Source organism: Balaenoptera acutorostrata, chromosome 12 (genome assembly GCF_949987535.1).
Source record: "Balaenoptera acutorostrata chromosome 12, mBalAcu1.1, whole genome shotgun sequence".
Taxonomy (NCBI): Eukaryota; Metazoa; Chordata; class Mammalia; order Artiodactyla; family Balaenopteridae; genus Balaenoptera; species Balaenoptera acutorostrata.
Genome location: NC_080075.1, coordinates 13,603,752 through 13,618,606, shown reverse-complemented (window position 1 = coordinate 13,618,606; position 14,855 = coordinate 13,603,752). Strand labels below are relative to the sequence as shown.

Sequence of the window (14,855 nt, the reverse complement as noted above, 5' to 3'; positions counted from 1 at the left end):
AAGATGTATGCTTAACTACATTTCCTAGATCAAAAATTCATATGTATACATATACATATATATGTATACGTATGTATATATATACTGGCCCCTCCCCTATCTCTTCGTAATAGTTCCACATAGCAGAGAGGTTATCTCCCAGGCTAGAGTCCCTAGTAAGGTCCCAGAATAAAACTGAAAGTCACTGCTCTTACATCGTGCGTTTTTTTTCGTCCACACCTACAGCAAGACACTTTACAGGTAGAGAAGAAAAGAGAAAGCTGTTAGGTTCAGTGAAAGCCCTTTTTAAGTCAACAAGTATTGCAGGGTTTCTGCAGGTCACACGTATGTTCCCAGCCAGGCTCCGTCTGGAGGGAAACCGTGCCATCCAACGCTGCCCAGTGCAGAACAACATCTAAGGATGGGCGTTCTAATTTGTAGCCTTGGGCCTGCGGTGGGGGGCGGTGGGGGGGCCTAAGGATGGACTAAAGTGGGAGCCGGAGCCCCCAGGTGCGTTTCCCTGTGGCGTCAGTCTAGAGAAGTCACTCCCAAAAGGACATCTCCAGAAGAGCGGCTGCCCTCAGGCTTCGTCCACCGCCACGTTCTTACTTCTAGAAAAAACAACAGGGTCAGATCGAACACTCCCTTCTCAGATGCTGGGGCAAAGAGAAAAACCTCCAGGATTAACCCCACCGGGGCTACTTGGGCGGTACAAGCCGTTGCGCCAATTCCTGTCGCCGAGATTTGCGAACCCGGTCGCGGAGCATTGTGGGGCTGGTAGTCCAGGCTGGGGCACGGCTTCAGGCCACTGAAGCCATAGAACTACATTTCCCAGGAAGGCCCGCTCTGCAGCGGACGCGGACCTAGTACGTCAGCTACCAGACTTCCGGCAGAGCCGGGGGCGGAACCGTGGTGGAGGCTGGAGCGGGGCGGCGGGATGCAGCGACCCGGGCCCTTCAGCACCCTCTACGGGCGGGTCCTGGCCCCGCTGCCCGGGCGGGCCGGGGGCGCGGCCTCTGGCGGAGGCGGGAACAGCTGGGGCGTTCCGGGTTCCCACGTGCAGTTGCCGGGACGCGCGCAGTTCGGCGCTGGCAGCGCAAGTACAGCTGGCGGGGACGCTAGCAGCGTCTGCCCGGCCCCCTCCACGATGTCCAAGGCCGAGGAGGCCAAGAAGCTGGCGGGCCGCGCGGCCGTGGAGAACCACGTGAGGGTGAGCAGCTCAGGACGTGGGGCGCCCGTGCTCGGCCTGATGGGTTCGTGCTCTGGGCACTGCCGGGTGCGCCTAGTTCCTGGCAGGGAGGGGGCTGCGTGAGAGGGGAGGGGGTACGCATTTTACCCGCCTTGAGACCTGCTCCTTCAAGGCCTTTTAGATGTGGAATCGGTTGGGGTCGCGTCCCCTAAAGTTGTGCTATCTAAAGACTGCTTGTCAGGCCAGCTAAGTTTGCAAAGTGGAGCCTGGTGGTGTGCGTCTGATGTTTGGAGTGGGGTTAGTAGGGACTTAGCGTGTGGCTTCCTTTTCAACAAATAAGAGACTGGGACTGCGAGAGGTCTTCACTCGCTTCACTGCCCTGGGAAGTCGGTGGGGAGCCGATTTTAAAAGTGTTTTGAAATTTTACTCCAAGAAAGTGCTTAGCTGGGCGCGCACCCGCTCCTGAGTGTACTCGCTGGAGGGAAGAGGAGACTGAGCCAAAGGAGAAACCCAGGCTTTAAGCCTCCTTTTGACAGGGCTCGGGTGGACGCTTGAAGTCTGGAGGACTCTCTTCTTTAAGGTCGGGATGTGGAGATGTTTAGCTTTTACTTGGCGAGGTCGTGGCCCTACTTGTTTGCTGTGTTGCGGGTGTGGTCCTCTTGGGTGGAGTCTTTTAACCCGAGGGCATTTGCTGTCAGCAGTCAGTTATCTTAATTGTAATACCGACAGCCAAGTGGAGTATCTCTGCCCTTAGGTGGAGTTTCCTTGACTAATTATTGGCTTTTAATCTTTCTTTTCTGATTCCTGGAAAGTGGTATCAGATTCCCTTTTCTCTAGTGATGGTTCTTTATTCTTTACATTTGGTAATGCTTTCGTGTACAAAGTTATTTTGCCTAGGTAGATGTTTGATGCTCCCACCGCCTGGCTAAGTGGGAGGGGCGAGTGTGGTAACCTTTGGCTCTGCGTGTTCTGTAGGAGGAATGACCAAGGATCCTCCAGGACCCAAACCGAGTGACTTCCGTTCCAGGGCCCTTCCACCAGTTACACAGCTGCTCTGTTCTGGTTTAATAGTGTGGTTAGCAATAGGATTTTCTATGGGGATTCACAGAGATAATGTAAAATGTGTAATCTGGCTCTCCTTTTGGGATTCACGTGCCTCAGCTGCAAAATTGGGACGGTAAGCTGAAATTTCAAAATGCCTGGATAAAGTGAATCGTAATGGGTAAATGTAATGGATAAATGAGATCTATACAATTAGAAAAGACCCATATATTAGATTTCTTATTAACCTATTTACATTACTGTTTGGTGGCATGCATCTCCCTGACCATTGTTTTATTATTATGTATTTGGTTAAATTACAATTTGCAAGCTCCCACCTTAGGCCAGAGCTGCAAAACACTGGATTCTGGCCACATTATTGCATGAAGTTACCAGGCAATCCTGGGGAGATCTCCATAGGCCTTTTGGGGGCACCTCACCCCCATCTCAGTTACACCCACTTTCCTTTGCAAACTTATTTTCTGAGATGCCAACACTACTTGAATTTTGTATTTTCTGCTTTGTAACTTCGATTCATTCATTGCAGGTATTTGTTGAGTGCCTACTAAGTGTAGGTAGTTGGTGTCGTGGTCAGAAATCTGGCTAAAGGGAGGAGGAGAGGCTGGTCCTGGATACTTTGCAGACAAGATAACTTAATTCAAAGCCACAGGTTTATTGAACTTAATTCAAAGCCACAAGTTTATTGAGCATAGTCCGGTACCTAATTGTCAAGGCTTAGCTGCTCTCTCCAGGGAGAGAGGCCAAGGCCAAGTTTTCCTTTAGCACTTTGTGTCTTGAAGTTGTTCACTTGTTACACAACTCAGGTTTGGCTGCTCACCCCTCCAAAGACAAGTGTTGGTTGGAAAGAAAAGGTTACTTTATTCTGGAGGTGGGCAACCTGGGGAGAAGGCAGACTCGAAGAATCAACTCCAGGGGAGAAAGGGGAAGTTAATCGCAGTTAATCATTTGTGGAGGGGGGGTTCAGAGTCTTATCTTCCACTGAGTGCAGACTTTCTTCTGATTGGTTGATGGTGAGGTAACTGGGTGATGTTTAGCCCGAAGTCTTGCACCCAGTCTGAATTTACCGTCTTCCACCTGGGTGGGGCCTTAGTTCCTGTAGAAGAACTCAGAGTTGTATTGTTTTGTATATTCCTTGAGGGGGAACCAGGACCTTGCCTGTCGCAGCACCATTGTTTCTTGTCTGCTCCTGCCTTGTTTCTGCAGTCCCTTCCTTCCCTGATTAGCAACTGTTTGAATCTGCCCTTTGGAACTCAGGGGAGGTCAAGGAGGCTGAAAGAAGCCTATTTCCTACAAGCAAGAAACAAAGGACACGGAAAGGATTTGTACGGGAGGACCCCATAGGGTCCTGCTCCGTTTCATACTCACTTGTGTAAGTTTGTCAAGCTAGGCTGTGTGCGAGGTCCTGTTGGTTCCACCTTTGGAATGTTCTTAGAACTGACCCTTCCTGTTGACCTGCCAACTTTCCCGGTTTAGGCTCTCCTCGTGGCCAGAAGATTGCAGTTGCCCTTATCTTGTCCCCTCTGTCGACCACCCAAGTGGTGCATTATCAGCTTCTGAAGCTTTAATCTACTCTTGTCACTGTGCCCCTCAGGTGGCCTCATCCTAACCTCCATAAGACACATCAGGAGCATCTACTGTAAACCAGTACTGAGGCAGGTGGAGGGGATACACAGATAAGAGGCTCTGGTTCTTGTCCTTACGCCCACAGTCTTGTTTCCTTCTCTGCTCCCTTCTCTCCCAGGTACCAGAACATTGGAAAGGACAGACTACTGGCATAGAGTGTGTGTTTTAATATCACAACCCTTGACCAAGAGTGCTTTTTCTTGTCTGCTGCTTTTGCCTATTAAAATCATATATGTCCTTCAGGGTTTGGTTCAAAGGCCATTCTTCCTTTCAGTTTTTCCTTAGCCTTGTAGGGGAAGCAGTTCTCCCCTTTAATTCTTTAGCACTCCATACCTCTTAGGTGCCTTATACCTCTTTATGACCTAGTTATGTGTATGCGTGTCTCCCAGTTCCCTGAAGGGTAAGCTTCTGGAGGGTAGTTAACCTTATTTTCATTCAGTGTTGGTCACAGTGGGGCCTTCCCAGTAAATGCTTGATGAGTTGTGTGGAGTGTGGACACAAACGTGGAGGTTGTGGGGTGAATTACCCTAGTCCATTGGTGACTACTTGCATTTCTGGGTGGGAGGAAAACTTGGAGAGTTCTCAGCTGAAGCCTCTGGGTAGCCACCCGGGACTCAGGTGTGCCTGTTGCAGGCTGGGTCACCATGCAGGGCCATGCTCTCCTGAAGGTCCCTAGCCTCCTTTGTTTTCTTTGGCGCCTGGGCTTAGCTTTTTGGCTGGCTTAGCTTGGAGAAGTTGGTGGGCAGTGGTTCCAGTTGGTCAACAGAAGAGGTTACCCTAGTGGACAAGGTGACCCGAGTTGTGATGTTGCACGTATGGCCTGTTGTCAAGTATTGCCGTCAGGAGAAACCTGCTCCTCCAGCAGAGCCTGCCTGGCAGCCTTCTGCTGTTGGGGCACCTCTATTTGGCTTTGGCTGGTACACTGATTCTTGGCCAGTCATTTGATTGCAGGGTAGCAGGACCACAGGGTTGAAGAGCTTTGGGCCTGGCAGGCCTGTGCAATTCCTGGCCTCTTGCAAAAGCCGAGGGAGGAGCCTTGCACAGAGCTTGTGTGGCTCACCCAAGTTCATCTGTGTGCCACCTGCCTGCTGGGTGACATGAGTGTATGGCAGAGTATGGTAATGAGGAATCTGACAGTTGAATTACTGTATAGCTAGAGCTCTCAGCTTCAGGTTGGGTGGGAAGGTCAGGTTGAGCCTACCTAGTCAAGACATTTCCTCGTTACTTGAAGGTTTGTACATTTTCTGATATTCAGCTATTTTGTGTTGTGATGCAGCATTTACTAGTCTTGAAGACCTTGCTATTGAGGTTTGCCCAAGTAGCTAAACGGCTGTTGGATGCATTGCCTTCTTGAGGGCGTCATCACAGGTGAAATCCTGACCTAGCACGAGCTCTGTTTTAAGGCCCCTTGGTGTTATTTGGTGACTTTGAAACTTTGAGCAAAGGCACACACCCCTGTAGGATCAGATACTACCTGCAGATTCCAGCATTTCATTGAAAGTATGTCTAATAATCTCTTGCTCATTTCTAAGTCTTAAATTTTTCCTTAGGGTGTTGAATTCATCTCTAAAGTGGGGCTAAGGGCCTTGAGGTCACAAGGGGTTGTTGTGAGATTTGACTTATATGAACATTTATGAATCTTCTTAGTAGCTGCTTAACAGATGATATTAGGCTTTGGCTTGTAGCTGTTTTGCCTTAAACAGGCAGGAGATTACTCCCAGGAAGTTGCTTAGGAACCAAGCTTCACATTAGTTCCTGTTTGTACTCTGACCTTGTTTTGCTGTTTGTGGTCTAACTGACCTTGGCTGGGCCCCTACTCTGCCCCTGGTCTACTCTGAGGTACCTTCCCCCTTTTCTTAAGATGATAGGCTCAGTAGTATGATGCCTGTTTCTTCTCCGTTGTACTCAAGGAGTGGCTTCCTATATGGCAGATGAAGACTATTTCTCATGTTCCCACCTGAGCCTTCACCCTCTCCCCATTTTCTCTGAAGCAGGCTTGTGCAAAATGAGGACCCCTTGGGATCAGTCAGAGTTGATGTGATTTGCTATTCAAGGTTGCTTCAGACTCTCTTCTGTTGACTTTGGTTGGCGCTCTGGATGGTAGGCTTGATGTGTCTCTGTGGTTCGCTGTGATGCCACCAACTTGATGGGGACTGTGGTCAGTCCCTTCTTTTAGATGTTAAACTTGTGTGAAAAGTTGCTGAAGCCAGAAACCTCTGTTTTCTGCCCTTAACGTTCAGCTGGGCTCTGTTTTTCTCCTAGGGTCTTTCCTTTCTGATCGTGCTCCTGGGGATGGCCAAAAATCGTTCAGCGTTCCTCTGCAGGCCATTTCTGTGAGGCTGACTTAAGTTGCTCCACGTTGTAAATAAGCCAAATCTTTTGTGTTGATAGGAGGTAGGGAATGTTAAAAATGAGACAACAGACCCAAAATGGAGTCGCTTATGCCAAGCCCCGCATCACCAAACAATATCTAATTACACTGTTGGCTCTCCCAGAAATGGAATCTTAGTGTGGAATCTTAGCTCAATCAATCAGGAATCACCTGATCAGCACTATTGAGGTCATCTGCCTGGTAGACCCCTGCCGTCCCCTAAAGGGAAGTAACCTTACAATAACCAGCTTGCTTTTTTGCCCAGTATAACTTCCTTGTCCCCGCTTGCTTCTTGCTATAAAAGTCTTAATTTTGTACAGCTCCTCAGAGCTCCCTTCTGCCTGCTAGATTGAGTGCTGCCCAATTCAAATTGATTTTTGCTGAAATAAATGCTTAAAAATTTTAATAGGCTTCAGTTTATCTTTTCACAGGAGGAAATGGTCATGTCATTGTCAGGGATGAAAGGAGGAGGGCTCTGCTGATAAATTGCCACTGGGCACCAGGACAGAGTACAGCTTTGAGGTTCAGTGATTATGTTTCTGTGGGCACAGTACCTTGCACCCAAGTTGGTGAATTGCTGTTCCTAATAATTTTATAGCTCTAGGAAGCGGGCTGGAGAAGGGAGTAAAGCATGGTATTAATAAGTTTTGGATTTCCCTCCTCCTTTTTTTTGCAGAATAACCAAGTGCTGGGAATTGGGAGTGGTTCTACAATTGTCCACGCTGTGCAGCGAATAGGTACGTTTTCAGGCTGACTCCTGGATGTTAGTGTGGGGTGACGGGGGTGGGGACATAGAGGAGAGGGAGGAAGCAGCGCGCAGCTTGGCACCAGCATTGTGGAGCCTGTGGTCAGGTGAGTGTTTCTGCTCTTCTCTGAGTGGGATTCTTGGGGTTTTGGGGTTGGCAAATTTGGGGTTGCCCTGGCTTTGTTTACTCTGCTGAGCTGGGTGAGGAGCTGACTTAGGGTGAGGTCTCCGCAGAATCTTAATTGTCATCAGGGGGGTGTGTGTGTGGCCTCATGGATCCTGAGGCAGGCAAACCCTCTAAAGCCCGCGGTTTCTCAAGCAAACAAATCGAGGTCGGCCAGGCCAGCGCAGGCTTGGCCTGTCCGTGACCCTGCAGTTGGTGGCTGGCTCTGCAGATGCTGACTTCATTCTGATGTGGGTGTCTCTGGGCTCAGGAAAGGCTCAAGAATTATCAACCCCGGTCGCTGCTGGACAGGTTTGACTGCCCTGCTCTTGTTTGTGAGAACAGAGCCCAGAGGAGAGGCTTGCCTGAATGTGGATCTCCTCTGGTAGGTGCCAAGGGGCTGTGCTCAGGGGACAAAGCCCAGGAATGCTTTGTCTTTAAGGAATGACTGTGGTGCAGGTGTGATGGCTTCTGAAAGCCTCAGTGTTACACACCCTTCTGCCTCAGCACTGAGTATGTGAAGGAATTTAGGGCACAGGGATTACTGTGGATTTCATAATAGTGGCATCTGAATCTCCTAAGGTGTACACCCAGTGATTAAGGAGACTTGAAAATTTTAATAAGACAGTTTTTCCCTGTCGACTGAAAAAAAATGCACAACCTCAAAGTTCAGAATTATGTTTTGTGTGTGTGTGTTTTTTTTTTTTTTTTTTTTTTGGCCATGCTGTGTTGCTTGTGGGATCTTAGTTCCCCGACCAGGGATCAAACCTGCACCCCCTGCAGTGGAAGCGTGGAGTCCTAAACCACTGGACCGCCAGAGAATTCCCCAAGAATTATGTTTTATTTGGGGGTGTTACTGAGGACTTAAGCCTTGGATACCGCCTCCCAGATAGCTCTGAGGGACTGTTGAGGAGCCAGGATATATAGGAGTTTTTGCCAAAAAACCCCAAGCAGTCGAACATCAAAAGATTACCGTTAGTTAAAGAAAAACCAGACATCTCAAGTTAATGAATGTAGTGCTTTCCTATGTATGGGAAGATGCAAGGGTCTGGGCTTAATGAAATTATTCCTTTGATGTGCACCTTAATCTAGAGCCAGTATCCTGTTTTTTTCCGTCCTGAATCCTCTCGGGTGCACCGCCTGGGGGCAGCTGCAGTGGCTGAGGGCTTGATGGCTGCGGCATCCTTTGTTCACTGAAATGACAGGAGACGTTCTTTGTCTGCATCCCTTAAGACTTTCCTTTTTGGTTTTTGTTTTTTTTTGGCCGCACCATGCGGCTTGTGGGATCTTAGTTCCCCGACCAGGGGGTTGAACCCATGCCCCGGTAGTGAAAGTGCCGAGTCCTAACCACTGGACCGCCAGGGAATTCCCAAGACTTTTCTTTTTGTTTAAATCAAGTTTTCCCGAAAGGTACAAATCCAAAGTGAATAAATAAACCCTCTCTAACCACCCTCTGGCGTCTATAAATGATTATATTTTTTTACTAACTGTAAAAGTCAAATTCTAGCTTTTCTCTGTAAAAGCCTATATAGGGAAGTAGTTAAGACTGGCACTAGACTGCCTGGGATCAGATCCCAGTTCTGGCATTTGTTAACTGTGTACCAGTTACTTTGCCTCTCTGTGCCTCAGTTTCCTCATCTGTAAAGTGGGGATAGTAATTGTAAGTTATCTTTGGGTTACTGGATTAAAAGAGTTCATGTGTACAAAATTCTTTGAATATTACCACGCACATACTAGCAAACCCTGACGTTGCTCTTTCTGTGGTTAATACTTACCTCCTTAGGCTTTTTTGTCCCTGTCTAGTGACATGTGAAGGCTGTTTACCAACTTTTCAGCAAGGGTGGGGACATAGAACGAAAGGGACATTTCAGTGGGGGGAGGGGTTGGACCTTTTCTGTTGGATTTGAGCAAATGTGAGTACGACAAGGAAAATAAGGTGAGGAGAGAGAAAAACCACCAACGCGGCTTTTGTCTCCACAGCTGAAAGAGTGAAACAAGAGAATCTGAACCTCGTCTGTATTCCCACTTCCTTCCAGGTATGTCCTGCTTTCCATTCTGCATCTTGGCAGTTGCCGATGAATCTTCTGGGTCCCTGAGGATATAGGGGTGTGGCTCTGGGTTGTGTACCAGGGTTGTTCTGGGTGAGAGAGCCAGGAGCAGGAGAGCAGTTGATTGACTGGGGATTGCTCCTCGGAAGCATGGTTTTTTTAAAAAATGTAAAGTATTTTTCCCTTTACTTTTTTTTTTTTTTGGCTTTATTTATTTATTTTTGGCGGAGTTGGGTCTTTGTTGCTCTGTGTGGGCTTTCCGTAGTTGCAGCAAGCGGGGGTTACTCTTCGCTGCGGTACACAGGCTTCTCATTGCGGTGGCTTCTCTTGTTTCGTAGCATGGGCTCCAGGCGTGCGAGCTTCAGTAGTTGTGGCTCGCGGGCTCTAGAGCGCAGGCTCAGCAGCTGTGGCACACGGGCCCAGCTGCTCTGCGGCATGTGGGATCTTCCTGGACCAGGGATCGAACCCGTGTCCCCTGCACTGGCAGGCGGATTCTTAACCACTGCGCCACCAGGGAAGCCCGGAAGCATGGTTTTAGACGTGAATATTTTAGTATATCTTGTATTAGGCACTGTGGAGTTTGTAGAGATAACCACATGGTCTCCGTCCTCAAGGAATATTATCTCCATTTATAGATGAAAAAACTGAGGTGAAAGGGCATTAAGTGATGCGTTAGAAATGCAAGTGCAGTAGTTTGAGTCCGTGTCTCATGCTGTTTCACCATAAAATAGTAGGGGCTGATGAAGGAAAGCAATGGAGCCAGTTAAACACAGGGAGAGATAAGGGAATAGTAGACTTCAGGAAAGGAGGGAAGAGAGGTGCCTAGATAGAGCCCCATCCCTCACCTGGCTGTCGTGGGGAGGGTAGGTGTGTCGTCTCTCTTTGGCTTCGTCGCGAGGATCCTGTGAATTGGGGTTAAAGATTGGCATTGCTGGTGATTTGTGCTCCTGTGATGTTGTGGACACGGTTTTGGACAGCTAGGTCTTCAGAAACTCTCAGTCCTGGAGGCAGGATGTGTCTGGTGTGTGCCCCAACCTGTCGGAGTAGGGAGTGGAGGAGGGATTCCAGGTAGGCAGGATAGGAAGTTAGGATAGTGCACGCTGTCAGAGCTGTTTTGAAGTTAAATCTCTTGGAGGCTCTGACAAGCTGCCCGGACACCCAGGGAACTGAAGACAATACCATAATTCCTGCTTTAGGCTAGAAAAGGAGTGGTTTCACCTGGACTTTCTTGCTTTTGAAATCCTCATGTTCTGAGGAGATGCTCTTAAAGTCAGAGGGGCTGTGATGGGTTGCCTTGCCCTTGAAAAAGCTAAGTGTCTGATTTTTCCAAGTGACTTGATCATCTAGTATTTTTATTTCTTGTTTAATAAAATTATTTGATATTGGTGCTTATTTTATTTTATTTTTTTAAAAATTTTATTTATTTATTTATTTATTTATTTAAGTTTTGGCTGTGTTGGGTCTTTGTTTCTGTGCGAGGGCTCTCTCCAGTTGTGGCAAGCGGGGGCCACTCTTCATCGCGGGGCACGGGCCTCTCACTGTTGCAGCCTCTCTTGTTGCGGAGCACAGGCTCCAGACGCGCAGGCTCAGTAGTAGTGGCTCACGGGCCCAGTTGCTCTGCGGCACGTGGGATCTTCCCAGACCAGGGCTCGAACCCGTGTCCCCTGCATTGGCAGGCAGATTCTCAACCACTGCGCCACCAGGGAAGCCCTTGGTGCTTATTTGTAATTAAAGTTATACATACACATAGATTGAAGAATCAAATAATTCAAGTCATTTTATTAAAAAATAAGACATTCCCTTCACACCCTCCCCCACTCCTGACCACCACCATTTCTTGCTCTTTAGATGGACATACCTTTAAAACTCTTTTAGCTGATTGGGTATTTGCTCCAAAGTCTGGAGACAACATGCTTTTCTTGCCATTTAAATTTTTTTTTTCAACTTGAGGTAATAATTCCATGCTGAATGGATGCAGGGAAGACGAGCATTCGGTTATCTCTTCCCTCCTTGCTCTCGCAGGTCAGACACTCTTCTCCTAGTCTTCAGTACAGTTACGTTTTGGTGAGGCCTCACTCAGTGTTTACAGAATTGTGGTGTCCAAGCTACAGCTGAACTGTGCAGTCAGCTATGATTACGCTTCCTTACCTGCTCATTATTTTGTTTTCCTGAAAGTTAAGTAAATGATGCCTTTGTTTTTTCCACTTCCTTGGTTGTCTGCGTACTCCTTACTAATTCAACCCCAAACTCTTACTTGGATGGAAAATCTCACCTCGTTCTGGCCCAGTGGATATTCTACTCCCGTCAGCTTCATCTTCTTGGTACTCTGGTTGGTAGCAGCTGCCCTCGGCTGTTGTCTTGGGATCTCCCTTTGCGGTCAGGAACTTTCCTTTTCTGTCTCCTCTTTTGGATCATCCTGTTCCTCCTCACTACTCCCCCATACCCTTTGGTTTCGTTTCCTTCAGTTTCGGTGAATCACATCCTTTAGGTAGCTACCCAAGTGCACGGGATGCAAACTTGTCGGCACTTTGGATGTCTGAAAATGTCTTTAGCCCCTCTGGAAGTCAGTTATTTGGATAGAGAATTATTTTTTTAAAAAAATATTTATTATTTATTTATTTGGTTGCTCCAGGTCTTAGTTGTGGTGGCAGGCAGGCTCCTTAGTTGTGGCTCGCCCGCTCCTTAGTTGTGGCATGCGAACTCTTAGTTGTGGCACGCATGTGGGATCTAGTTCCCTGAGCAGGGATTGAACTTGGGCCCCCTGAATTGGGAGCATGGAGTCTTAACCACTGCGCCACCAGGGAAGTGCCCTGGGTAGAGAATTCTGTGCTAAATCACTTCTTAGTACTCTGTTGTATCTTCTGGCTTTTTTTTTTTTTTTGGCTGTACTGCACAGCCTGTGGGATCTTAGTTCCCCGACCAGGGATGGAACCCGTGCCCCCTGCAGTGGAAGCGCGGAGCCCTAACCACTGGACTGCCAGGGAATTCCCTCTTCTGGCTTTCAATTTGCCGTTGAGGAGCTTGCTACCATTCTGATTCTTGATCCTTTGTATAAAACCTATTTTTCATTCTCCCTGAACTCTTACACCCTTATATTATCTTTTCTTTGTCTCCAGTGTTCTGAAATTTCACCATGCTGTGTCTTGGTGTGGGTTTATTTTTGTCCACTATGCTGGGCGCTTGCTGGGACATGTCATTCTACAAATTCACACTCTTCAATTTTGGGGATTTTTTTCCCCCTATTATTGCTTTAATTTTCTTTTCTCTGTTTTCTCTGGTCTTTCCTTTTAGGGTACTTGTTAATGTCCTTGGTGCTTGTGGCCTGTTTTGTCCTTTTGTCTTTTCAGCTTTACCTTTTTCTAACCCTTCCATTGAGCTTTCTTTGCTCTCGTGTATTTAATTTCAAATAACTCTTTTTTTTATTGTTCTCTGAAAAGTTTTTTTGTTTGTTTTTGTTTTATGGGTGCAGTTTTTTTCAATTTCTTCTCTTAGCTCCCTGAGGATGTTAATACTTCTGTTTTTGTTTTAGGATTTCTTCTCCTATATCTCTTTTCTCAAGTTTTTTTTTTTTTTTTACAGTTTGTTGGAGGTATAATTTACATAGAAAATTTACTCTTGTTTTAATATCTATAAAAATTTATTTATTTATTTATTTATTTATATATGGCTGAGTTGGGTTTTGTTGCTGTGAGCAGGAGCTACTCTTCGTTGTGGTGTGCAGGCTTCTCATTGCGGTGACTTCTCTTGTTGCAGAGCGCAGGCTCTAGGCACACAGGCTTCAGTAGTTGTGGCATGTGGGCTTCAGTAGTTGTGGCTCGTGGGCTCTAGAGCGCAGGCTCAGTAGTTGTGGCACACGGGCTTAGTTGCTCCGCGGCATGTGGGATCTTCCCGGACCAGGGCTCGAACCTGTGTCCCCTGCATTGGCAGGCAGATTCTTAACCACTGCGCCACTAGGGAAGCCCCCAAATTTACTCTTTTTAGCATATAATTCTGAGTTTTGACATAGTCATGTAACAACCAACACAGTCAAATATTGTTAGAATGCTTTGTTCTTTTTTTTTTTTTTTTTTTAAATTCCAGCTCATTTTGAAGACTAATGGACTAAGAAGCTGACCGGAAACCAGCTCTCAGGGTGGGGGTGGTCCTTGCTCTCTGCCAAGAGCTTGTCTCCCAAGAGCACTCCTGGCAGACAGATCATTGGGGAACTCCTAGTGTCAGATCATTTTTTTTTTTCCTCTGGCTGGTCAGGTTTCCCAGAGAAGACTGCCCAGTGCCCGTCTAGGAGGGGTATGCGGGCCTGCCTGGGAGCCAAGTAAGAGAAGAGGGCTAGAAGACGCCTGTCATTATTTGGGACATAAGCCCTGTTTTCAGTGTAGTGCCTCTGGTAGATGGGGAAGAAGTGCCTGCTACATTCTGCAGTATTTCTTTGACTCTGGGCCTGATGGTGTGACTTGTTTTGCCAATGGGATGTGACCAAATGGCAGGCCATCAGTGGCTTGAACAGTGAGTGCTTTTGCTTTGTGGCTTGGCCCTTTTGCTGCTGAGACCATTCTGCTGCCATGTGAACAGGCCTTGACTACTCTTCTGGAGGATGAGAGGCTCTTTTAAGCCTCTGAGTCTTGGGGTAGCTGCTACACAGCAAAAGCTTGCTGATGGAGTACCCCCATCTTCAGCTGTGCCTGGCAGTTCAGTCCTGAGACCTGCTGTTTGACCTCCAGAGAATAAACATGCTGCTTTGGGAGTAGTGGAGAAAGATGAGGAGCTATAACAGGTTCTCAAATAGGCTTTCAACCAGTCTTCCCTTTTTCACTCCCACCGTTGTGTCTGTTTTCTGAAGTTCACAGGGCCGCTGAGTCCTTGAACCTTTTGGGAGGTTCGGTGCTGTTTATTTGGTCGCTTCTTAGCTTTCTCCAGTACTGGTTTAGAATACTGGCTTAGGACTTCTCTTTCTCATTTCTGCCATTTACCATTGTCCATCAGTGATCTAGCTTTTAGAAGTTGGTTGCTGTTTTTTCCTCTTTTTGCCATTGAGAAAAATTCCTTTATTGTATTATAGATTTAGAGAGGTTTAGGGAAGGAGCTGAGCTAAATACAGGTGTTCAATTGCTATCTTTAATTGGAAGTTTGATCTGTGTTTTTAAGGTAGCATCCTCCCAGCCCACCTATATGTTGTGGTGGTTAGTAATAACAGTGTACCCAGACTGGAAAATGCTGGCCAATTCCAGCTGATCAGGTAGAGGAGTCATTCACAGTTCACAGGACTTTAAAAAGTTCACTTGTTCAGAGTTACTGTTTTGTCCCCGCCCCCCCCCCCCCCACCATGCCCCCATCAAACCCAAACTTATTTTGTGTTAAGTTTAGCCAGCTGCAATCTTCCTGAAATGATTGAAAGGAAATCAAAATATTTCATGTTCTGCCTTTTAAACAAGTAAACCCATAGGTGTTTAAAGGATTTTTGTAGATTTTCCCTTTAAAGTTAAAAGCTTTTGGGAGAGAAAATTTAAAAAAAGATTTAAAAGCCAGATTTGGTCTAGGCAAAAAAACAGTGTTTGTCCATGCTGGCTTTCAGTCTACCTCTGTTAGTTGATAGAAGGGGGAATGCAACGTTTTCAGGTATTATTGTGAAATTGATGAAAAACAGGACGGCTAGCCTGCCACATGCCACTGTCCTTGGT

General features: G+C 47.1%; 1 protein-coding gene across 1 annotated transcript in view; it reads left to right on the top strand.

Annotated features, from left to right (window-relative positions):
* Nucleotides 1-881: 881 nt before the first annotated feature.
* Nucleotides 882-14,855, top strand: part of RPIA (ribose 5-phosphate isomerase A) — a 32,495-nt gene continuing 18,521 nt past the window's right edge. Inside the window, exons 1-3 of the mRNA XM_007175372.2 lie at nucleotides 882-1,189; nucleotides 6,901-6,961; nucleotides 9,113-9,168. Of these exons, the coding sequence (XP_007175434.2) occupies nucleotides 917-1,189; nucleotides 6,901-6,961; nucleotides 9,113-9,168 (390 nt within the window). The 5' untranslated portion in view covers nucleotides 882-916. The remainder of the gene's footprint in view (nucleotides 1,190-6,900; nucleotides 6,962-9,112; nucleotides 9,169-14,855) is intronic.